The sequence below is a fragment of the Schistocerca americana genome, chromosome 11 (genome assembly GCF_021461395.2).
Source record: "Schistocerca americana isolate TAMUIC-IGC-003095 chromosome 11, iqSchAmer2.1, whole genome shotgun sequence".
NCBI lineage: Eukaryota > Metazoa > Arthropoda > Insecta > Orthoptera > Acrididae > Schistocerca > Schistocerca americana.
The window spans coordinates 171,243,053-171,270,054 of NC_060129.1; the positions used below are offsets into that span (position 1 = coordinate 171,243,053).

The window sequence follows — 27,002 nt, forward strand, 5'->3', positions numbered from 1 at the left end:
ACTCACAGAGAGCCGTATTCTGGCAGCCCCTTAGCCACTGCCTGCGTCAAATGCTCCACCACCGTCGCCGCCACCTGCGCCACCGTCGACTCCCTCTCCAGCAGCCTCTGCCGCTGGCTCTGTCGCCAACACCGTCGCCAGCCCCAAACCGCGGCCCGCCCCAACGCCCCCACCACTGCCGGAGCCAGAAGTTCCAACCACATCCACATTCGTCACCGCCGTCATAAACTCCTGTCAATGTCCTTATCTACACACAACTGGGGCCACCTATTACACCACAACCCTCATGCATGCAGTCATAAGACCAAACAGATGAAATAGAATAGATAAAACCTCACGATTTCAAATGAAACAAAGACAAAAATGATTTCACTAAATTTACGGACATGAAACCAATAATTCCTCTCAACTATCGTCCTTTTTATCTACATCTACATACATAATCCGCAAGCCACCGTGCGGTGCGTGGCGGAGGGTACCCTGTTCCACAACTAGTGGTTTCCTTTCCTGTTCCGCTCGCTGACAGAGCGAGGGACAGACGCCTGTCTATATGCCTCCTTAGGAGCCGTAATTCCTCGTATCTTGTCTTCGTGGTCCCTACCAGAAATGTATGCTCGCGTCATTAGGATCGTTCTGCAGCCAGGTTCAAGTGCCGATTCTCTAAACTTCCTCAGTTGTTTTGTTCGAAATGAGTGTCTTCTTCCCTCCAACAATTCCCTGCTGAGCTCCTGAAGCATATACGTAACACTTGCATGCTGATCGAAACTCCGGTAAGAAATCTACCTGCTCCCCTGAATTGTTTCAATGTCTTCTTTCTATCCGACCTGGAGCAGATCCCAAACACTCGAGCAATGCTGAACAAGAAGTCGCTCTGGCGTCCTACACGGGGTCTCCCTTACATACGAACCACACTTTCACAAAACTCTCCCAATAAACCCAAATCGACCGTTCGCCTTTCCTACCAGAATCCTCACACGTTTATTCAATTTCATCTCGCTTCGCAACATTACGTCCAGATATTTCAACGAAGTGACTGTGGTAAGCAGGACACTTGGAGTGCCGTATCCGGATATTGCGGGTTCGTTTTTGCCACTCATCCGCTTTCGTCTACAGCAAGAGCCACCTGCCATTCATCACACCAACTAGAAATTTTGTCATCGTGTGTCAACCTGCAGTCACTCAACTTATTCCATATGCTCGTTCTTGCGTTATCACCCCGCAATGGGACACCGTGACAAATGCTTTCGAGAAATCTAGAAATATGGAATCTGCCTGTTGCCCTTCATCCATAGCTCTCAGTGCATCATGCGAGAAAAGGAGCTGATCGCAAGATTCGCGGTAAATGCAAGCTAAGTAAGGGGCCAATGCCATACTCTACTCTTTGTAAAACCAAACTGGCATTCCATCTAGGCATTGCCACTTATTTATTTTCAGCTGTTTCTCTATGCCAGGGGTACTCATTACTATGATTTCCAAACGGGACTCTGTGCGACGGTCAAGCGACGGCACGTTTGTACCATTCTCCTGCGTGAACGATTCCTTAAACGAGGAATTTTTAACTTCGGCCTTCCTTTTGGAATATTCTAGCGCCAAAGCAGACTGGTCAACGTGTGACTGAATAGAAGCGTTAGATCCGCTTAACGATTTTGCAGAGGACCAAAACTTTTTCCGGTTCTCCGGTGGTACCTGTTGTATGATTTGCGCACAGATCTTTTCACAGACGCACGAATCTCTACAAACCTTGCTGTCCTCATTTGCGCGTTCTCTTTTGAACCGAGAATGTAACAGCCTTTCGTTCCTCAGCATTTTCCGAATTTTGTTATTAAAGCACGATGAGTCTTTTCCGCCCGTACTCCACTTAGTAGGCGCATACTTTTCCGGATCACGATTTACAATCTCTTTAAACTTTAGCCATAATTCCTCTATGACCATAATTCTGGAATTAAATGATTGTATTTTATTGTCCAAGTGAGACGCTGACAACTGCATATCAACTCTCCTAGCGTTCTTGACTGATTTACTGACTTTCGTAACCATAGTCGCTATGATGACATCATGTTCACTAATCCCCATCTCTATGCTGACGCCATCGATAAGGTCCTGCCTGTTTGTGCTGGCTGACGAACTAGCTGCTCAACACAGTTTTCGGAAAATGTGTTCAAAAGTCCTTCACAAGACTGTCTGTCTGCACGAGCTGCAGTGAATCCATAGACGTCCCAGTCTATGCTCGGTAGGTTAAGGTCACCGCCAGCTAGTGTCGCGTGATCTGGATATTTATGCAATGCTGATTCTTTGAATGGCTCCACATCTGTCCCAGCGGAGTCGGGTGGGTGGTAAAAACATCCAACAACTGATATGGTTTCACCTAGTCCTGTTATGTGCGACCACGTAATTTCACTATTGCACTCAAATTCAACTTCAGTAAAGAGAATATTTTTTGTCAACTGCAATAAACACTTCCCCTCCTACGGCGTCGAATATGTCTTTCCGATAAACATTCCAAGACTCGCTAAATATCTCAGTTTTTTTTACTTCGGGTCTTAGCCAGCTCTCAATTCAAGAATAATTTGAGGCTGAGAGCGTTCATGGAGGAGAGCAAATTTGGGAACTATGTTACAAATACTTCGACAGTTGGCTGATAAAAGTTTCAGAGTCGAACTGACTTTACTCTGAAAGCTATCTGGTTTCCCTAAATGTGTACCAACTGGCGAGTGTTCATGAGAGTACCTCAAACTACTGGCTAGCCTGAAACCCCCCATGTGCACTCCACAAGTACTCTGCTATCCGATTAGCTGCTTCCTTTGTGTAGTGCACCCCTGTCTTGAAATCTACCCATCTCCGACTTTCAGTTCACCTTCCCAACCACTGTTACCTTCATTCCCACTGCCTGACACAATATCGATAGTTTTATCCCGTCACACTATCTGCATGTGTCTATACACAGTGAACCAGTAACCCACTCACTGTTCTGATGACAGATGTGGAGTAGCAAATCAAAAATCCCCACACAATAAACATTGTGGAGTAACAATACCGTTCCTCAAAAACAGCTCCAGTTGGCTACAAATCATGTTCAATCATCCTGAATAATACTTTATCGTGAGTGTGTATTTTACCACCCTGGCCGTGATCTGTCCTACTGTGTCTCTGTCATCATCCTATAGCACATAATTTCGTTCCTCACACTGACCACTGCCTCTCCACAGCTGTTTACCCACATCAGTTCCCACGATGAACTTAACTGTAGATGTCGGTTGATCACCTTCGTTTCAAAAGACCTAGTCCATTTCCCAGACACACTCATCGTAAAGTAGCTCCCCTACCGACATCTTCAGATACAACTGCAGAAGTCTTTCATCTAATTGATAGCAATCACGACTGAGTCTAATTGTCCATCCTAATCCATGTTCTCCACCTCCATAGCTATTCCACAATAAGCCACCTGAAAGAGTCCAACAACACCGCCACAAGACCTGGGCTGCCTGCTGGGAGCTTGCCCATTCCCACACAGGAGGCCACCTGGTCACCCTCCGTAGTGCCAACATATCTCCTACAACACTCCATTCCACGGCCCCATATGTCAACCACTCGACAGACTATTCCGCTTTCCTCCCGCTCGCAACCTCCAGTATTTACGCTCTATGCTACGGACTGATTTAAACACACCATCCACAAGCAGCAGCGTGTCTTAGTATACAGTTACGAAGAACGATGGCTATCCGCTTCCTTCCCTCATCGCTGCTTAAATTTTTCCCCCATCTATTGAGATGAACATGACTTGAGGCCTCTTTTCCTCGCCGACTGGATGCCAGTATCTGGACTAGAGTCGCAACTAGACGGTATTACCGTAATTTCTCCCGAAGTGTTTTTTTTTTGTCCCGAATAAGACGAGAACACGCTCACTTTTCGTGTCAGGTTCCACATCATTGTTTGCACAAATTATGAAAACTTCGGAAGTGTCTGTAACCATCAATGCTTTCTCTAGTAACTGCAGTAGCATCGTTTTTTGTGTCAGTTTTCTCCGCTGGTCTGTTACGTAATACGTGGCACATTTTAAGACACAATACGAATCAAAAAATCGAAGGCTAAGCAGAGTCAAAAAACTTTGTAAACCACGAGTTTCTGTAACCATGTCCTTCACTACTGTCTATTAGTGCTAGTTCTTTACTCCATTTTGAATTAAATGACCCCTGTGTTTTCTATAACTTTAATGAATACTTCCATGGATAAAAGTGAGATAAACTCCAATAAACCATAGTGAGTACGACAGACATTTGAGTGTACACTGGCTTATACCTGATTGTCAAGTTCCCTGGCCCGTCCTTGTCTTCTTCCACCTCGTAGTGCTCCACCTGTTTGCTGGAGAATTGCAAGTCCTGTACCCATCCGGTTAATTGCGTGCGCAGCATGTCTTTCACACGTTCCATGTCCTTAATCCAACCGTGGAGTTGCTGATCACTTGCGTGGTTACCCTGAGACACACAGAAAATAGTTCAAATTACTTTCGTAACATCCACAAGCAGCAGCCTGTCTTAGTATACAGTTACGTGTAGCACTATTACATGACACTGAAATTACTGCCAGCGCATGACTGTAGTACATTCAGTTTTGTACAGGCATAAAAACATTAATGCACAGCAGATGCCTAGTGGGGTTTTATTAAATAAATACATTTCTCAAACTGTGACATCCGATAAGAGAGGTGCAGATATTTCTTGGTATTTGACATTACAGACGTCTGAATGTATGAATGTATACTCCCTTGACGATGTATCCAACTGAAATGTTCTGGAGCTGCCAGCAGCGTCGAGTTCCTACGTGTAAAGCCACATGGCGTGGCTGGAACTCTGAGGAGATTCTATTCAAACTTTTGAACGATTTTCGAAAATAGAATGGCCACACTGTTGACAAATACGTCAAAATCCCACTCTTTAGCAACGCTGTGAGAAACCTGAACACATGTTATGACCTTCTACAAACGCAACGATAAACATCAGCCGCTCCATATCTGAAACATTGTCTGAGTTAATTGTGCACACACGAAATGTCAGTTTGACTCAAAATGTTGTAGCTTTTGTCTGTCGTCTGGCTGATTGCTTTTGCCGAAAATTTGCGTTTGTAGCTCGTCATCTAACACGATGTCGTCTGTATCTCAACACGTCTCGAATATTGCAGATTTGAAGGAATGTATTGACTGTCCGAGTGTTAAGATCATTTTTTCTGGACCATTTTCGGGTACGAAGTTCACATTTGTGTCACGTATTAACGTCTATGTTCCTTTGGCGTTGTACAAATTGTAGGCTTCTAAGTCACTGCAATAAAGATATGGCCATTTAAATTACATATTTTCATACTTGAAAAATCATTCACAAAAATCTATAAGGTGCCCCCAGTTGATTTAGAATCATGACATTTAGGAAGAAGCCAGATTTCACAGTGCAAATAAAGGAAAAAAATCTTAAAATCCATAATTGGTAACTATATAACTCTAGAAAATACTTTTCGTATTATTTTTTATCAGTTTGTCTATTTGTCTGTCCATCTGTTGGGAATCTTTTTCTCTGGATCAGTTCTGGGTATCATGTTCAAATTATATCACATACAAAGGTATAAGGATCCTTTGCGGCGTAAAAATTGTAAGCTTATAACTGACTCCAGTCAACAGATTCGGACGGCCGTTTATGTCTCGTGTTTTGATAATCGAAAACTCACTCATCGAAACTTGGAATCGTGAGATTTGGCAACAACTAAGTTTTCCGGTACAAGTAAAGCAAAAAATCTGAAACTTGTTAACTTGTAATTATATCACATAAAAATGTCGTTTTCGATTTGGACATACATTGTATTCATCACCTGTTGAAAGTATAACATACGAACATTACTGCATCCGAACATAAAATGTATGTTGTATTCATGATTTAGTACGTAAACAGAAATGTGTTATTAAATCTTCTCTCCCTACATATGTAAACTAAAGTCCTCTGCTTGCTTGTTCATGTTTGTTTGGGCTGGGCTGACAAAATAACGCAGAATTTCTGGACCGATCTTGGTATTGCTGGGAGCAGTATCTTGCCAGTAAAGTTACAGAGTCTCGATAACAGGCAAAAATCACTGGGAATCTCGATTCCCTGGATGGGGAGTTTGTACAGAACCCTTAGTGCGTGAGTCCCTCTCGCACTTGCCCATTCTGTTTTCCTTTCTTCTATCTACCCTAGCATCACCCAGTATATTGTTCTGGAAGGTGAGTGCTCACCACAGACATGGGTGCTGTCAGGAGTGTCTGAGGGAAGTGGGACAGAACTGCTCTTGTTCTCTGTACGTGGAGTCTCCAATCCTTTTGGGTCACACTGAAACAGGTGACAGTGATTGCACAATAAATTAAATTGAGATAGGGAACCAATACTCGAAAGTGCATATTTATTGTGTTAAGGACATACACAGCATACACCACCGAACAACAATGTAGCTCATAGTAATTCTTCAAAGCAACGACTGTCAGTCTGAATGCATGTATTGCAATGATGCCTGCAGCTCTTTACACTCTTGCAAAGATCTCGGGTGTCCGTTGTGCACTGGAACAGTAGCAGCTGATAAACAGTGTACACACCTGACCACCAAACGGACCTACTGTGCACAACTCGGCTCGTAGCACTCAAGCACCGCAGTGGCGCATTAACCTGTGCCGCAAGCACACCACTGACCCTGCTGTCAGCTGTCCATTGCATCAGATAGCTTGTGTCGTGTTCATGGCGAGGTGTGTTGCTCTGTACAGCGCACAATGAGTAATCACAGATGAAATGTGCAAGCACTGCGACGAACGGACTTTGAGCCCTATGTCTGCTTGTGGCAATCCAGTATCGTTCACTGCGCTGTACTGTCCAACTTCATACAGTTTGTATTGTTTGTGGATGAGGCCTCATTCATCCGCGATGTTGTTTTCAAAAGCCAAACAGGCAGATCTAGAATGAGGACAACACCCACGCCACCCATATCGGAGGCCAACAGCAAAGATTCTCTGTCAAGGTATTTTAGGTCATTATCCAAGATCATTCCACTTTGATGTTAATGTCTGCAAGCACCAAGCACCTGAAGAATACTCACACTCATTGTAGGACTGGAAAGGGGGGGGGGGGGGGGGTCCTCTCTGATGGCCATTGCGATCGCTGGATCTTACAACCCTCGACTTCATTCTCTGCGGTTATGCCAAGATGTAGGTGTACGAAACACCTGTAGATACAGCTGAAGACCTGCTTGCCAGGGTCCAAGCTGCCTGCCTCTGGTACAACATTGTTGCTCACGGGCGAGGCCTCCACGACGAGTGCGGCCGCTTCATGTTTACAGATGATTGAAGATGTAGCTGTTGTCACACGCGTCGACTCAGTCTGTGTTTCGACAAGTTTCTACACAGTTGTCACTTCTGCCCAGCTGCTCAGAACAACGAAGTGTGACATGTCTTGGAAGACAGTAGCGTGATTGACTCGATTCCACTATCGCAGTAGCCGCCACGATACAGGAATGACCTGTGAGGATATGTTGACGTCACTCCGAAACTGTGATCACAGAGAGAGCGTCATGCACGTCAAAGGTCGTGAGGTGGTGGCCAGAATGTGGGATATTTTCAAGAACACTGCCATCCTGAATTTGGAATCATTCAACTGTATGTCAGTCCGACACCTTAAGCAAGTGTACGGTGCTGGAGATGAAAATGGATGTACTTGTGTTGCAGATATGTGCAAATATTATTTTCTTAATAAAAATTTTGTACTTGTTTAGATACTCCCGAGCTCATTTTTTGCAGTTCTTTTGTCAGCTGTGTTTATTTACCAGGTGACATCTACACTCTTTTTGGAGAACTGTCGAGATGATTTCCCAAGTTTCTGCAATGTGTCGCTCAAAAGTAGCCGATCAGCAGCTACTTGCAACCAGCATATTCCATTTCGTGCGTTTCTGTCACAGCACAATCCCACTCGTTTAATATGTGGAAGTTCTTCTTCTTACGAGAAATAAACCCGTTTGTGCTGCCTGGCGTCCACGCATGGTAAGTAGTGAGAGTAGTAGCAAGTTGAGAGAGGCATGTTCAAATGTGTACCAACACGCTGGGCACTGTCGCAATGCGCTATGTGTAAGTAATGTTAGTGGCGAGATAAGAAGCGTGATGGATTGCGACTTGAATTGCTGATCAGCGCACGCTGCGTGGCCGAAGGGGTTTGTAAACAGCCCTGCGGAGGGCGACCCGAGTCTTGCTCTCTCTCCGACTGCCAGCCAGCCCTGATATCGGAGTCAAGCGCTCGTGCGGTATGCGTGACGACGATGGTGACTGCAGTCATGGCCACGCACGTTGGACAACAATGATGACACCGCACTGCTGTCACTGTTTACCGACGACGCTGTGATGTCATTCACCGTGGTCACCTTGGCTGAGGATGAAAGCAAGTATACGTATTTTCTATAGTGTTTTTGTTTATGCACTACTGGCCATTAGAATAGCTACACCACGAAGATGGCGCGCTACAGACGCGAAATTTAACCGACAGGAAGAGGATGCTGTGATATGCAAATGATTACCTTTTCAGAGGATTCACACAATGTTGGCGCCAGTGGCGACACCTACTACGTGCCGACACGAGGAAAGTTTCCAACCGACTTCTCATACACAAACAGTTGACCGGCGTTGCCTGGTGAAACGTTGTTGTGATGCCTCGTGTAAGGAGGAGAAATGCGTACCATCATATTTCCGACTTTGATAAAGGTCTGATTGTTGCCTATCGCGATTCTGCTTTATCGTATCACGACATAGGTCGAGATCCAATGACTGTTAGCAGAATATGGAATCGGTGGGTTCAGGAGGGTAATACGGAACGCCGTGCTGGATCCCAACGGCCTAATATGACTAGCAGTCGAGATGACAAGAATCTTACCTGCATGGCTCTAACGGATCGTGCAGCCACGTCTCGATCCCTGAGTCAACAGATGGGGACATTTTCAAGAGAACAATCATCTGCACGAACAGTTCTACGACGTTTGCAGCAGCATGGACTATCAGCTCGGAGACCGTGGCTGCAGTTACCCTTAACGCTGCATCACAGACAGCAGCGCCTGCGATGGTGTACTCAATGACGAACCTGGGTGCACGAATGGCAAAACTTAATTTTTTTCGGATGAATCCAGGTTCTCTTTACAGCATCATGATGGTCGCATCCGTGTTTGGCGACGTCACGGTGAACGTACATTCGAAGCCTGTATTCGTCATCGCCACACTGGCGTATCACCCGGCGTGATGGTGTGGGGTGCCATTGGTTACACGTCTCGGTCACCTCTTGTTCGCATTGACGGCACTTTGAACAGTGGACGTTGCATTTCAGATGTCTTACGACCCGTGGCTCTAGCCTTCATTCGGCCCCTGCGAAATCCTACATTTCAGCAGGATAATGCACGAGCGCATGTTGCAGGTCCTGTACGGGCCTTTCTGGATACAGAAATGTTCGACTGCTGCCCTGGCCAGCACATTCTCCAGATCTCTCGCCAATTGAAAACGTCAGGTCAATGGTGGCCGAGCAACTGGCTCGTCACAATACGCCAGTCACTACTCTTAATGAGTGTGGTATCGTGTATGAAGCTGCATGGGCAGCTGTACCTGCTACCGCATCTAAGCTCGGTTTGACTCAATGCGAAGACGTATCAAAGCCGTTATTACGGCCAGAGGTGGTTGTTCTGGGTACTCATTTCTCAGGATCTATGCACCCAAATTGCGTGAAAATGTAATCACATATCAGTTCTAGAATAATATATTTGTCCAATGATTACGCGTTTATCATCTGCATTTCTTCTTGGCGTAGCAATTTTAATGGCCAGTAGTGTAAGCGATTCTTATTGGTTCTACTCCTTCTTTTCTAGGTACGACCTGGCGTTACTCGCTGTGGGATCTGAACCCAGCAGCTGATAATGATGATGACGATGATGATGATCTCTGGGGGACGACTTCGATTGTTCAGAGGCAGATATCGCTTATTCTACAGCATTAAATTTTTTGTTGTTATTTTTGAGATGCTCTTGTTTGTAGATGTGCTGAATGCGAATATCGGTGTTGTGACACAACTACCAGCTACTAGTTCTTTAGCACCTGTGTTTTCGTTTGGGTTTGCTCATATCCTCTTAGACACATTCACCTACCTACGTCATACACCTCCTCTAGATCCCATGTGGGATATGCCCTTAATGACAAACATGCCCACTGATGATGAGTTGCTGGAAGTGTATTCCAGCAATGAACACAACAACAGTTTTACTTGTGAGTACTCAGAATTTATTATTATTATTATACGAATACGGATTTTTATTTCTCCTTCCTTAGATACTTATCAACTGCGTCTCTTTCTCCTTCTCGTGTGCAGAGTTATTAGGAGTTGGACGTGTCGTTGAGGGGAAGAGCATTGTCCAAGTTAGGGGGAGAGCTGTCGTGACATCATGGGGTGAGTCGATACCAGAGCGGTCATACTGAGTCACTTTTCTGAGGTGCAGGAAAGGGAGTCCTGTAAGACACTCAGCTGTATACCCTGCCTTGATTTATGTTCATAAGATTTTGATCAACTTATTGTGGGGTCCAGTTGCATCTCTCTTCAAAAGTATATACCGCTAACAAAAAGCATGTCCTAATGCCCAGAATCATGACGACAGGAATTTAATTTGATTTCCATGGTTGCTTCTCACTAGTGATAGAAATTAACCAAAAAATACAGGGCATACAGATACACAACAAACACCCGATGTCCACTGGCGTTCTAACTTCTCGTTTATGGCCGAATGTAAGAGAGCCATAAGAATAAGACAAACATTAACACGCTGTGTCACATCGACAAAGAAGTCGACCGTAAATTAGGTGGTCCCCTCTTCTTGTCCATATTAGCCGAGAAACATCCAAAAAGTGTAGACCTGCTGCTAATCTCTGAAGGCGATAACCAACACAACGTTTGGATAAAATACATGTCCCACCTACGTTCCTCTGAAATGAAAACAAAAAAGGTGCAAGATATTTTTGCTGTAGATGTCTTAAGTCGTTTACCAAGAGCATGTATCTTGAAAGACACCTGATTGACTGCTAGAGCCAGGATACAATAGGTGTGGAAATGCTTATCAAGGATAAACGGTTCTCGAAGTTTAAGAATGCCTGTCACCAACATTTCTGTCCCTTTGTCGTTTACGTCGATTTAGAGCGCCTCCTAGCTCCTGTGGTACAGTGTGAACGTGGTGCCTCTGCCTCCCGTATCACTGTCACAAAATCATGCATACGATATGTGGCTACCCATCAAGTTCTGTGCACTAAAATTAAAATCTTATGTCAAGGGGACAGTGCGAGATGGCTGCTCACTGAGCTTGAAAGTCTTGTACGGGATGTTTATAACATTTATAGTGAAAACGTCCTCATGACCAACGTGAAGGAGAATGATGCACTGTACAAGCAGGCAGCTGATCGTTATACCTGGGGACTGTGACTGGACAGAGGTGAGGAAGCTCCCTGTAGAGACTGTTGCCACGTAACGGGGAAGTACCAGAGTGCAGCTGACAACCCGTGTAACTGTAAGTACCAACTGCCACAGCACACAGCCATCTTTTCCACAATTTCAGTGAGCACGATGCCCACTTTCTAGTTCAGCACTTTGACGAGTCTGGGTAGTAGGATGATGAGATCAGTGTCACTGCTGACACCGTTCACAAATACATGCCGCTTCAAAGAGGATCGCACCACTTCCTGGATTCACAACGCTTCATGCTCACGTCTCTTAAGAAATTTGCTGAACCAACGCGTCCTGGAGATATTCTTAGCAAAGCGAGCCACATATCTCGATGATGTAGAGTTTCAAGAGTTTCAACTTGTGACGGAGAAGCGGTCTTTCCATACGAATATCTGGATTCTCTAGTAAACTAAGAGGCATTTCCATAATGAATGGAAAGAACGGGCAATTGGTGAATGAACAGCAGGACTTCGGCATCTCTGATTTATCAGAACATGTAAAATGATGAACACGAATGTACATCTGACCGGCAACATCTTCGAGAAGTTCTGTAGCATATGGCTGAGATTTCGTGGGATGCCATGTTAAGAAAGACACAAGCCAGCAGCGAATTCTTGACCAACGTTGAGATGCATGTCTTCCTGGAACATGCGGTCCACGAGTGACTTTCCCAATGTGTGCGCAGGTATGCCAAGGCAAATAACTTGCAAATAATCGAGGGGGAGTACAGGTTGTCTGACGATTTCAGTTTCATCCTTTACCTGGATGTAAACTGTCTCTAAAGGCAAACCGTGTAACTAAGTCTCCCTTTTGAAGGGCTCTCATGGATGTCCAAAGGGGAAATCACCAGACTGAGGAAAGAGATCAAATATGTGGCTGCTGATGATGCTGTTGAGGGATATGTCCTAGAGGTAGAGCTGGACTATCCCACAAGTCTGCATGACAGACACGGTGATTTGCACAGCCTGAAAGACTTTCACGTTCAGTGACTTCAACAGGTGCCTCCTCTAGGACATTGGCGCTGCACCACAAATGCTTATCAGGAGACATTTCGATTGAGGTTATATACTGAGGTATATACTGCAATTCCAGCTGGAAGCAGGGGTGTCCTATCACGATCACAAGTGGTTCATCGGGGGGTGTAGGTGTGGAAATCTGCTGCACCCAGACTATTTATTGATGTGTCTGGGTGGGTTTATTTGTTAGTAAAAAGGTAAAAAGGTGTTCCACTTGACTGGGTGTGTGTGGAATACTTTGATGAGCTGTTTGTCACAGTTCTGAGTGTATGTTTGAGATTATGAATGTTTCATTGCACACTGCGTGCGTCCATGTGTGTGTGTCTGTGTGTGTGTGCGTGAGAGAGAGAGAGAGAGAGAGAGAGAGAGAGAGAGAGAGAGAGACAGAGACAGAGTATATATTTCGTGTGGAACATGTACAATATGTTTATGGTGCGTGCGTGTGTCTGTGTGTGTGTGTGTGTGTGTGTGTGTGTGTGTGTGTGTGTGTGTATTGTTTTTGAGCTGCCATTGCTGTTGCTGTTCTAAGTACAGGGTGTTTCAAAAATGACCAGTATATTTGAAACGGCAATAAAAACTAAACGAGCAGCGATAGAAATACACCATTTGTTGCAATATGCTTGGGACAACAGTACATTTTCAGGCAGACAAACTTTCGAAATTACAGTAGTTACAATTTTCAACAACAGATGGCGCTGCGGTCTGGGAAACTCTATAGTACGATATTTTCCACATATCCACCATGTGTAGCAATAATATGGCGTAGTCTCTGAATGAAATTACCCGAAACCTTTGACAACGTGTCTGGTGGAATGGCTTCACATGCAGATGAGATGTACTGCTTCAGCTGTTCAATCGTTTCTGGATTCTGGCGGTACACCTGGTCTTTCAAGTGTCCCCACAGAAAGAAGTCACAGGGGTTCATGTCTGGCGAATAGGGAGGCCAATCCACGCCGCCTCCTGTATGTTTCGGATAGCCCAAAGCAATCACACGATCATCGAAATATTCATCCAGGAAATTAAAGACGTCGGCCGTGCGATGTGGCCGGGCACCATCTTGCATAAACCACGAGGTGTTCGCAGTGTCGTCTAAGGCAGTTTGTACCGCCACAATTTCACGAAGAATGTCCAGACAGCGTGATGCAGTACTCGTTTCAGATCTGAAAAATGGGCCAATGATTCCTTTGGAAGAAATGGCGGCCCAGACCAGTACTTTTTGAGGATGCAGGGACGATGGGACTGCAACATGGGGCTTTTCGGTTCCCCATATGCGCCAGTTCTGTTTATTGACGAAGCCGTCCAGGTAAAAATAAGCTTCGTCAGTAAACCAAATGCTGCCCACATGCATATCGCCGTCATCAATCCTGTGCACTATATCGTTAGCGAATGTCTCTCGTGCAGCAATGGTAGCGGCGCTGAGGGGTTGCCGCGTTTGAATTTTGTAGGGATAGAGGTGTAAACTCTGGCGCACGAGACGATACGTGGACGTTGGCGTCATTTGGACCGCAGCTGCAACACGGCGAACGGAAACCCGAGGCCGCTGTCGGATCACCTGCTGCACTAGCTGCGCGTTGCCCTCTGTGGTTGCCGTACGCGGTCGCCCTACCTTTCCAGCACGTTCATCCGTCACGTTCCCAGTCCGTTGAAATTTTTCAAACAGATCCTTTATTGTATCGGTTTTCGGTCCTTTGGTTACATTAAACCTCCGTTGAAAACTTCGTCTTGTTGCAACAACACTGTGTTCTAGGCGGTGGAATTCCAACACCAGAAAAATCCTCTGTTCTAAGGAATAAACCATGTTGTCTACAGCACACTTGCACGTTGTGAACAGCACACGCTTACAGCAGAAAGACGACGTACAGAATGGCGCACCCACAGACTGCGTTGTCTTCTATATCTTTCACATCACTTGCAGCGCCATCTGTTGTTGAAAATTGTAACCACTGTAATTTCGAAAGTTTGTCCGCCTGAAAATGTACTGTTGTCCCAAGCATATTGCAACAAACGGTGTATTTCTATCGCTGCTCGTTTAGTTTTTATTACCGTTTCAAATATACCGGTCATTTTTGAAACACCCTGTATGTACACACTGAAAACTTCTCTCTGTCTCTCTCTCTCTCTCTCTTTCTCTCTCTCTCTCTCTCTCGCTCTCTCTCTATGAGTTACTAATAAGTGTTTAATAGACATTGGAAATTAAAAAATTACCTTATTCACAAAAGAATGTGTATATTGTAATGAATCAATTACGAAATAACAAAACTGTTACGTATATAACAAATACGAGAAAAAATGGAAATTAAAAAGCTTTCAGTTGTTTTCACAATACAGTTGTTCTTCTTTTTCATATTTTTTGAATGAAATACCTCCTTTATCAGTTTTATATTGATGGCAGGAGCCAGAGAAAAATAAATCCTTTTCGAATACAATATTTTTTAAATTTACATACATACATACATGGCCGACCGGTTCTAGACGGGATCGCGATTTATCGCCTCCAATTCGTATTTGCGTAAGTAGAGCTTTGCAGATGTGCGCCAGGAATACTGCACGCGTTTACGTGTGTGTGTGTGTGTGTGTGTGTGGGACGTGCGTTACGTCCTCGCTGTGACAGCGTGCGGGTATCGATCAGTGGGCAGCTAACATCCCGTTTGCGGTCTGAGCCGCTTCGTCCTTCCGCCAGCCCGGCTGTGGGCGTCACAGCAACACAGGGCGAGGGAGGCCAGCGAGCGACACGGGCCGAGTCCACACAGTAGGGGGCCCGGCGCACGGCCCAACCCAAACTCACAGTAGTGGTGACACGTGGCTGCAGTCGACTCTTACCCGTACGTCGATAAGCAGTACAGAAAACGAGAAATAAAATGCAGAATTTCCCTCGTTGTGCAGGAGCAGTGAATTGGAAGGTGGTGCACACTTTTGTGTCGTCACCTTCCAAAACGTTGAATCCGTCGTCCTTGCTACGGCGCCACTGCGCTTTCTGCCATCTAGACCTAATCTATGCCGGCCGGTGTGGCCGAGTGGTTCTAAACGCTTCAGTCTGGAACCGCGCGACTGCTACGGTCGCAGGTTCGAATCCTGCCTCTGGCATGGATGTGTGTCATGTCCTTAGGTTAGTTAGGTTTAAGTAGTTCTAAGTTCTAGGGGACTGATGACCTCAGAAGTTAAGTCCCATAGTGCTCAGAGACATTTGAACTATTCTGACCATACATACATACATATTTGTGCACAGTATTATGTGAGAGCCCAGTTACCAGGGGCACAGGGTCAAAATCGTGAGCTGCGTCCTTACCTGGGCCACAGCACGCCCTGCCGTACTACTCTGCAGGGCTGTAGTGAAGAACCACGAGAGGAATTATCTCGAATACGAGTACCTCAAGACTGCTGCAGCTGTCTGAAGACTCAAGTTTCATTCAGAAAGCAAAGTGTGTCTTTAAATCGAAACTATCTGTACAACATTGGTTTCACGGAATAACTTTTCGCAATTACACTTTTCCTAAGCAGGTGCAGTGTATGATCAACGAAGCGTAGCTGCACCGCAAATGTAATAAAGAAGAAGTCCTTTAAACATTCTCGCAAGCTGTGAGGTACTAACCCTACAAAATATTGGATACGTATCAGGTAAATTGCCTTTCCTGCAGTGAAATGCATAGATGATGGTAACGAAAACAAGATGCAATGACAGGACATGACACGATGTCGGCAGAAACCATCCTTAAATGCGGAACCCGCAACTATCAATCTTTGAAATTACCATCCAGCAAACATCCGTAATAATTATAGCAAAAAGGTGTAATCTACCCAGAACCTTTTCACTTCACTAAAACAGGTATCGCCTACTTCTCTTCTCAAAGGATCCAAAATGAGGCTCACACGATACTTTAGGGACTGGCACGTTGCTACATACGCCACCAAAAGTTACACAAAGACACAGATCATACTGCGTCCTTTTGCTTTCCATGTATACTACTTTCAGAATCCAAACAGTCATAATGTGCAGTGGCCATTCTATGTGTTAAGGTTGGGTTGTTTGGGGAAGGAAACCAGACAGCGACGTCATCGGCCTCATCGGATTAGGGAAAGATGGGGAAGGAAGTCGGCCGTGCCCTAAATCAGAAAGGCCGGACACGGGATTGAACCGTCGTCCTCGCGAAATGCGAGTCCAGTGTATGTGTTCACATAGCTGTTATTCTCGGCAGTGGGAAAATCACTGGTGGTAGTGTTCATAAATCACAGACAGAGAATTCAGACTCGATAATGGTTCGAGTTAGGCCACGAGACACGTGCAGAAAGGCTAACGACTGAGATGGATGCTCTCAGAAAGCAGCATCCGGTTTCACGTTAGTCTGGCACAGATTTTCATTGGCCTTGACGCATTCACCAGATATTCCGCTTGTGACTGTAGTAGCACAGTGCCTTTAGCAAAGCCACTCGCAGACGTAACACGCGCTAACTGGTGGACCCCAGCTGCAGGTTTTCGTTATTGACGCGCGTCCTCTGTGGCTGCGGCGGCTGGGGCATTGCCGTGTCACACGGACAGTGCTGGCCGGCAGTGGTGAGCACAGGGGGCCACCAATGGCGTCGAGCCACAAGTGTCAGCTGCGCTATCGTCTGGCCATGGAGTCGTGGGAAATGGTCACGTCAATGTTAAGGTGGGAAGTCGTTGAACAGTTGCGTCGAAATGTATGAATTATGTGGTATGTATACAGCTTCATTACGAGATTTGAAGTTGACGAACCTCCATGTTGAGCATAAGTAATTTTATAGGCCTTCCATATGGAGTAGAGATTCTTAGGAAGAGAAGATGCCGATGGAGACTTGAAATGCCACACTGAGACTCTAGATCACTCTCCACTAAATATGAAGCTAACATGCTTCAGCTTGTAAAGCAGGATTGGGTGCAAAGTTATCTGAATCTGTAAGAGAAGTAGCTAGCGCATACGAGAAAAGAAAGATACAGACGGTTTTCTTCGATCTCTAACCATTCCGAGCTTAGCCTCCCTGTATCATGGCCCCAAAAGGCTCACAGAAGTACAGGTTGCTTCAGAATTTTTCCAGATGGTTAGTATTAGAACTGGAGAGCCAAAGATAGCTAGAGTGTGAAGAAGGTAAACTGGGAAACACTCTCCAAGAACTGACCAGGTGGTGTGTGTCATTTTCTCACCGCCTGTACGTATAATACAGTTTATAAGAGGAGGAAAAAACTCCACTTACCATACGTTCGAATGCGAGGGGAACCAACAGCTGTGGCAAGTGCGCCGCACCGAGTGAGAGCAGCTGCGCCACGTCCCGCCAGTAGCTGGAGAGGCGTTCCCGGAAAACAGCCGCCTGGGCCTGCAGATCTGCACAAGACGGGAGACGAGCCAGTGGATCAGACTTCTGTAGCAAGCACAGCTTTCACTTTCTGCCCCCACAAAGCGTATGCAGGTAGCATTTACCTTTTGAAACTAGATCAATATACAATGTCAGTAATCGTATGAGTTACAGCACGGACACCTTGACCGGACGTTACAAAGCTCATATTCCAGCGACAAATTTAAAGAGCACATCAAGCAAGGGAGAGGAGTACCATCACCTAACGTAGATCCGGTAATAAAAATTAACCTATTGGTAGAAGTATCAAAATACCTGAAGAAGTGGAAATGTAGAACTATTTCAAAAATCACCCACACAGCTTGCCCAACAATAAGACAGATTTAAGAAATAAGAGACCTCGAGATAAATTCCAGTCAGTTTTACGTGCTAATAATAGAAAGTAACATAAATGAGAATGTATAGTTTGGCTATTTGACTTTGACTTACTGACAAGCACTGGACGTAACGATTTGCACAGAATCGTGTCTATGCTGGTTTTATAATATGAGTAGTCTTTACTGTGTTTCCCGTGAGTTGTATGATATGTATGGAAATGAGGAAGAATTATGTCCACTCATAAACGTTTTTATATTTAGGATGTATTTATTTTAACATAAGTAATATATTTTATTAATTCAGTAAAAAATTGAATAAGGTGTTTTGCAAGTGTAGGTGAAAAAGCCATTCTCGGCCTAAACTTTCTAAGGAGCATGGAAATGTATGACTACATTTGTACTGGTACAGTACCTTACATATTAACAGTACATTTTACAATTACATGATGATACACATAATGTTCTGTAGTGTGTGACATGTATCCCATCACATGTTTTTATCTCTTTTTTTGTGCTCCTTTTTCTTTTTATTTGTCCACCGGATCAATTCATCTACGAAAGTTGTTGTGAATGCGATTTATACCTTTGTGATGTTAATGTGGTACAAAAAATACACATGTAAAATTATATATATATATATATATATATATATATATGATTATTACTGCCATGTTTTTATGAGCAGCCAAGCTAATGTAAGCCTTTGACGATGGATACCATATGTACTATTACGCACTATCACAATAAAGAAATGTCTTATCTTTTTTCTTTATGCCAAATGCTTGTATCGTAAACAGAATGCCAAATTTTGTTAACAAATGTAAACACGATATTAAGATACTCTGGTATAAAACGTTTACTGTGGCATGTACAATCACTGCTAAGGGCAAAGAAGAAACGACTTGTGAATATGTTCCCCACCAACCACCTCAGTTGTCGTATAAACATCATGAACAGTGGTTAGAGGGGATTCATGTTAGTGATGTTAACATCAGTAACAATAAATTTACCTGATGCCATTGCTATGATCCTTACGCTCATCTAAAGTTGATGTACACTCGGAATTAGGAGACTCAACATACAGAGACAACAGTGAGATATACACACGTCAGAAGATTTGTAAATTTTGACATCTCCAGTGGCCCGATGCAAGTGATGTGCTGTTTTTAGCATTTTTTGTAATATAACTGCCTCATGTATGGGATGATAGTGGCGTTCTATACATGCCATCTGCACTTCACCTTTCGGTTATTGCTGTATACTTGTATAAAGGGCAAGGATCGAAAATGTAGTCGTGAAAACAAATAATGTTACAGTTAATGGCAGACACAACGTCTTTAAGAAAAATACTGCATTATTTTTATGCCCGTGCCAGATTTTTGGCATTTCGTTCTTATGCGAGCCTATTTTCAGAACAGAAAAGACATTGCTAAAGATGGAGAATGATGTGTGTACACGATGTTTGTTCTGTTCCTAATGCTATTGGAATTACTCAGCGCAAATCGCAAAAGAGAAAGTCCAAAGAACGTGCATCTTAATGACTTTGTAAGAAAAAAACGAATCATCGGCATGAGGGACTTAAGAGAGCATCGTACCGACACATTACACTGGCATCTGGCTGTAGGGCAACGACTGCAGAATGTATAGCCACGGGTTGGGGTGGAGACAACAGAGTGTTGAGAAGTTCACCAGCCATCACAGACAGACCGATGTAGCCTGGGTTGAGATCTGTGGCTACCACTGACACCACACCACAAGCAGCATAGTGCAGGGCGTTCTGTGGTGTTCAGCGGCGGGAGTCGCTTTTGCCTGTGGCGGTCAGGTCGACGCTGCTCTGTCCTCAGGTGGCCTCGTGACACGTCACGGGAAGCAGCGGCCGTCGAGGTGCCTGCCTACCTCTCCAGCCCACAGAAACAAACAGCGGTCAGGAAGACTCGCGATCAAATCATGTGGAAGGCACATGGAACAGTTCTTAGGAATTTCGAAAATTGTTCAGAAATTTGAAAGCCAAATTATTATTCGAACTGGTTCTCCAGATAAACAATCAGTATCTCTTGAAAATATCATTCACATAGTTCTGTATGTTCAAGGACACATAAGTGCGAGGACATCCACACAATTACCTAAAGAGCTCTCAGACTCAAGTTGCTCACAAGAATATGTATATAAGAGGAAAAAGAAGATTGAGAAAGTGCTAGATGACGATCAATTTGGTTTTAGGAAAGATAAAGGCATCAGCGAAGGACTTCTCAGTTGGCGATTGATGATTAAAGCGAGGCTTAAGGAAAATCTAGGCATGTCCGTAGGATTTGTAGTTAGATAAAAATCGTACGATAATTTAAAATGTTGCAGGATTTCCGAAACTCTAAGGAAAATGGGTGTAACCTCTAGGGAAAGAAGGGTTACGTGCAATTTGTACATCAAACAAGAGCATAAAGTAGGAAGACCAATAACAAACAGATTAGGTTAAGAAAGGTAAAAGACATACATCTAATCGCCCCTACGATTCAATCTGTACATCGAAGAAGCAATGACGGAATTAAAAATGGGGTTCAGAAATGGAATTAAAATTCATGTTGAAAGGTTATCAGTGACAGGAATAGCTGATGTCATTGCTGTTCTCAATGGAAGTCAGAGGTAACAGTAGGAGATGTTGAGTAGAATGAACAATCTAATGGGTAGACTCTATGAATTAAGACTAAACCAAAGAAAGATTAAATTAATGATGTCTAGCAGAAATCAGATCAGTGTTCAACTTGTCAGAATTGTAGACGAGGATCAAGACGAACTGAAAGAATTCTGCTACCTTGAGGACAAAGTAGTCAGCTGAAGTGGCCGTGCGGTTCTAGGCGGTGCAGTCTGGAACCGCGAGACTGCTACGGTCGCAGGTTCGAATCCTGCCTCGGGCATGGATGTGTGTGATGTCCTTAGGTTAGTTAGGTTTAACTAGTTTTAAGTTCTAGGGGACTAACGACCTCAGAAGTTGAGTCCCATAGTGCTCAGAGCCATTTTAACCAAGGACAAACTAACTTATAATGGAAAAATGAAAGAGAACATAAAAGAGTAGAGAAGAACATTCAAAGAGGATGTTCACGGCCAAACGAAGTCAACTAACATCAACTGTCAGTTTTGTAACAACGAAATCAAACAATCATTGATAAAATTATTTAATAGGATAGATAAAAGAATCGACTCACGAAGCAGCGGCAGAACACACATAGAAACTGTTGTGATTGGCAAGCTTTCGGAGCCAGTGGCTCCTTCTGCAGGTAAAAGGGTTGAAACGGAAGGAAGAAGGGTTAAGGAAAAGGACTGGCCAGGTCTACGAAAAGGGGGAAAAGGGGTAGATTTTGGGAAAGTCACCCAGAACCGCGGGTAAGAGGAGACTTACCGTACAAGATGAGAAGGAATGTTGGGGACCGCATCCAGGGAGCTTAAAGGTGGAAGGTAGGTTAATATACAAGACAGAGGTTACTGCTAAAACATTGATCTCGAGTTAACAAGAGTGTGTCCTCCTATAATAGCCCTGTAACTGGCAAAACATATCCTATCAAAGGGAGAGCCAGCTGCGAAAAGATACAAGTCATATACCAGCTACTACGTAAACACTGTTTAGCCTTCTACATAGGCATGGTTCAAATGGTTCAAATGGCTCTGAGCACTATGGGACTCAACTGCTGTGGTCATAAGTCCCCTAGAACTTAGAACTACTTAAACCTAACTAACCTAAGGACAGCACACAACACCCAGCCATCACGAGGCAAAGAAAATCCCTGACCCCGCCGGGAATCGAACCCGGGAACCCGGGCGTGGGAAGCAAGAACGCTACCGCACGACCACGAGATGCGGGCACATAGGCATGACTACCATCACATTATCAATTAGGATGAATGGCCATAGGCTGAGGGTATATACTGGTAACTCACAATATCCTGTTGCAGAGCATGGTCTACGACGTGACATTCGTGACACCAGCGCCTGTTTCACCACCTGGATTCCTCCCCCAGGCACCAGTATCTCAGGACTCCGTAGGTGAGAACTAACTCTACAACGTGTCCTTGGTTCTCGCCATCCAGCTTTTTATCACTGTAACTACTCTTTGATTCACTCTGTTTCAGTTTCCTGCATCTTTCAATGTCATTCCCATCTATTTTTCACCGCCCCATCCCACCTCTGTTATGTACAAAGTGCTTACCTTCTCACTCTTAATAACTTGCGATCAATGTTTTAGCAGTAATCTCTGTCGTGCATATCACCTTGTCTTAAGCCCTTAGGTTTTCAAATCTCGTCCGATGCAGTCCTCAACAATTAGTCTTCCCTTCTCATCTCGTACAGTAAGTTTCCCCTGACCCACAGTTCTGGGTGACTTTCCCAAAATCTACCCCTTAAGTTTTGAGCACAGTATTCTGTGAAAGTGAAACATGGACAGTGGGAAAACCGGGACGGAAGAGAATCGAAGCGTTTGAGATGTGGTACTAGAGAAGAATGTCGAAAATTAGATGGACTCATAAAAGAAAAAATGATGAGGTTCTCAGCAGAATCGGTGAAGAATGGAACATACCAAACGCTTTGGTAGGAAGATGGGACAGTATTTTGTTCTTGGTCATGCAACCTTATTGTTTCCTCTTGGTTCTTGTACGTATTACCCGTCTTTCTTTGCAACTTACTCTTATTTTTCTCAATATTCCGAACATTTTGCAGAATTTTACATTTCCGGATGCTTTTCCTTTCAGGGCCTATGAATGTGTCCATTTTATTTTCCAAGTTTTGCTTCCCGCATCAGTTACAATGTCAGACGTGCCGCCCTCTTGTGCTATTAGCCTTCTGACAGTCAAAATGATCGTCATCTATAATATCCTCTATTATCTTTTCCATTCCTCTGTATATATTATTCCTGTCGACAAATTCCATACATGAGGTGTTACGCTCATTGTGCGGTAGGCCTCGCAAGTATCTGCTTATATCTTCAGGGTTGTATCTAATGCTATAGCGCCATTCTCGTATATTCTAGACGCCAACTTCAATAATTCTTGGTTGACACTTTCGCCAATGATTTGCTGATCAATTGCTGTGTTTTTTTCTGTTTCCCAAGGTTTCTTTTCCGTTAGGTCCTTATATCTATCTTTGTTTGTCCAATTCCTACGATGCCCTTTTCATAGGTGTCCATTTCTGTTCAAATGAACTGCCTATGTGGTATTCATCAACGTAATATCTACAGCCCAAGAGAAATTCAAATGAAGTTCGTGATTGCTTTGCACTTTAGTGTCCCACTCCTTTCCGCATTTTGTTCTTCCAGACCATTCTCTTAAACTTCAATCCACTCTTCATCGCAATTCAACTGACATCTGAGCTTATGTCTGGCCCTAGGTGTGCCACACAATCGAAGAGCAGGATTTACAAAACGATAGATTTCGACTTCTAGACATAGATAATCGGACAATTCTTCCCCTAAATACAGATGTACGAGTATTAAGAATAGTCTCGCCAGGACGTAACCTCAGATGGAACTTTCCTGTTCCTCCATCCTTTTCGAAGCATACCTCCTGTGGGGAAGCGAGAGTTTTCTGTAGCTACCGACGGTTGCGAGTTAAGACAAAGAGCGACAGAGGGAGAGAGAAAGCGACTCCCCTCTCTTCCACTCCGCTCCAAGGCCAAACCTCGTGTGCAATCATGACTGTTTGTACTGAAGCCATAATGTTATGTAATTGCAGTACTTGAAGTTTTGATATTTTTATCATTATGTAATTTGTTAAAAGAAAGGCGAACAAACATGTAAAAGTAATGCATGCACAGTTTGAAACAGTTACACTGTTTTACATCTAAGTCAACTTGAAGATGCAGAGCTACAATTTTTGTAGTATGTGTATTCTGATATAAAGCATAACATGCTACAGTTGCAAAATTGTACATCAGCAGTTGATTTTATCACTTGGATGTGTATCAACAGTTGTGCATGTCCCATCAAGAGAAACGTGTGTTCTTATGTGTCTCCATTGTTGTTGTTGTTGTTGTTATTAGCAGAAGTAGTATAATTATCACCACCGTAAGCTGCTCGTGTACTTCGCATGTCGTAATGTTGACCCATTGAGATGTCAGGTAATATATAAGAGAGTGCACTAATGCCTTAATTTTATCAGGTGGAATAAACGCATTAAGAAGTAAATAAATGTACACAATGTGCCAAATTCCGCTACTTCTTATAACGCACATTACACTATTTCTAAGGACACGGGCTCTGTCGTTTCTTGCGACTCTTAGTGTCTGTTCTGCTGGGGTTGGCATCGTGTAGTGGATCCCCGTACGCTCTGCAGCGTATGGCATTAAAGGTCTAAAAATTTCGGAAAAGTTACTGTACCTTCCTGCATTGTCACTTTTATCGCAACGACAATGAACGGGAGTCTTAACACGTCACGTGTCAGAGATCTGTGCTGAAGTTTAGTGAGCGAGCAGTCTAGATCGCATCACATCGCATAGTGATTTTTTAATCGGGACCTGTGCGCTACCTTCATGCTGAGTGCCCTGGGGACGCTCCCAAGACAGCAGCCGTGTTCACAGGGCCACGTGGACACGCTCCTGGCTGGACGGCCGAACACTCAGCCGCCCTGCCGCATCCCGACATGCCCGCTAAGCCATCCGGTCTCAGCCTCACAGCAAATGTCTGCGACCAGCGTGTGGACAGCGGCGGTCTCAACGTCCCTGCGGTCTGGCGGCTCTACGGGACCTGTTGAGTGACGTCAGCTGAACACGACACAGCTGGAGAGACTCGTGGACTCTCTTTGTCGGCCAACTCAGTCCCTTGTCGAGGCTAGAGGCGGTGTGCTCTACTCCTGTGTCAGCATGATCTCTCCTTGTCTGACATCGAATGAAATCTGTCCTCAGCCTTCATGTTTATTACTTGTAACCTTCCACATAAACATAACTAACTCGACCTTCTTTTGTAAGGAGAAAAACGTACACTTGCGAGATCTCGACCTTACATACCAAACACCCGCCCTCTCTTAAAATAAATGGCCATACTTATGATAATAATTTTAGACGTTTTCAATGCAGAGTTTTTAAAGTTCTGTAGGTGCAGGTTGCCTGCCACTGGCTCCGCCTCACTGCAGCTGCCTGATCTACATCTACATCTACATCCATACTCCGCAATCCACCTGACGGTGTGTGGCGGAGGGTACCCTGAGTACCTCTATCGGTTCTCCCTTCTATTCCAGTCTCGTATTGTTCGTGGAAAGAAGGATTGTCGGTATGCGTCTGTGTGGGCTCTAATCTCTCTGATTTTATCCTCACGATCTCTTCGCGAGATATACGTAGGAGGGAGCAATATACTGCTCGACTCTTCAGTGAAGGTATATTCTCGAAACTTCGACAAAAGCCCGTACCGAGCTACTGAGCGTCTCTCCTGCAGAGTCTTCCACTGGAGTTTATCTATCATCTCCGTAACGCTTTCGCGATTACCAAATGATCCTGTAACGAAGCGCGCTGCCCTCCGTTGGATCTTCTCTGTCTCTTCTATCAACCCTATCTGAGCAGAGTAGGCCTACTGTGCAGCGGGGTGACGTCCAGAGCCCTCAGACCCGCTTCATGTCGCAAGTGTGGGAAGACGTGCGTGGAGCCGGTCACGTCTGCCCCATGTGTTTCGAAACTTTGTTCTTCAACTAGAACACATGTTATTTAACATGAAAAACGGGTAAGCAATATGAGCAGATAGTATTTCAATGCCATGCGCATATATGGTCAACACTGTTTAGCAATATTTTAGGACATATTCTGCAGCAGTTTTTTATAAAACACACGCGCGCGCACGCACACACTCACACTCACACACACACACACACACACACACACACACACACACACACACACACAGATCTCTGTTACAAAGGCAAGGTGAAATCTGACAATATTACTTCTTCAAAGCAAGCTTCCTAAACAGTCAGTTGGTGATTTTACGTCTCCGTCGCGTTGTGCCAATGAAGTTGTTTGACGACAATGATCGTGGTGAAAGGGTATCGTCATCATTGTCACCACCATCCTCTCATAAAGAATAGTCTAACGTCAATCAACTATTCTTCTCTCCATTTAACGGGTCTTCTGTATGACTGCCGCAACTAAATCGCAAGGTACAAATAGTAGCACAAAGAATCGCTCATAGAGCTTCTTTTGCCTCGTGTAAGAGTTAGTCGAATAGCCACATATAACGACGCTTACCGGTCACAACTGTCGCGAGCTTTGACGTTTAAACGTGGCAATTTGACCGTCACTGTATACTGCTCCTGGAGTTGCCACACTGTCGCTTGTCGGTTCACCGGCACTATAAACGCGAACCTCTTACTCACCGTACCGTACAGTAGTTCGAGCTCCGACAATGGGCGAACGCAGTGGAGCGTGCCAGAAACAAGTGGTACACGAGCGTTGAAAAGCTATGTGTTGAGAAGGTCTTAACTGCGTACAATCGTCCAAATCTCCGCGCGACATAGACAGCTGGGGCTCACACCTTGCAAGTGAGCGTTTTGTATGTGAGACCAGGTTGGTCATCTTCTCTTGTTAGATGCAATCGGTTGTGGTTAGACAACTGTTTCTTTTCTTCAGTGTGATTATTATTTAGTTCTTATGTTTTTATTTCTGTGCACTTTAATTAGGACAGAATTTTCAAATGTGGTGCAGCTCCATCACCATGCGTTGATTAACTTCGACGAGAGTTTTTATAGAAAACCTAAATGAGCACATTACGCTTTATTTAACAATAACGAACTTCCAAATAATATACTCACCAGGTTTATCCAACCACACTA

At 44.4% G+C, this 27,002-nt stretch overlaps 1 protein-coding gene across 1 annotated transcript in view; it reads right to left on the reverse strand.

Moving 5' to 3' along the window:
• Nucleotides 1-19,230, reverse strand: part of LOC124553482 — a 35,998-nt gene extending 16,768 nt beyond the window's left edge. The window contains exons 1-3 of the mRNA XM_047127338.1: nucleotides 19,221-19,230; nucleotides 17,735-17,862; nucleotides 4,297-4,472 (exon numbers count right to left, since the gene is read on the reverse strand). Coding sequence (XP_046983294.1) covers nucleotides 4,297-4,472; nucleotides 17,735-17,862; nucleotides 19,221-19,230 — 314 coding nt within the window. The remainder of the gene's footprint in view (nucleotides 1-4,296; nucleotides 4,473-17,734; nucleotides 17,863-19,220) is intronic.
• Nucleotides 19,231-27,002: the final 7,772 nt, after the last annotated feature.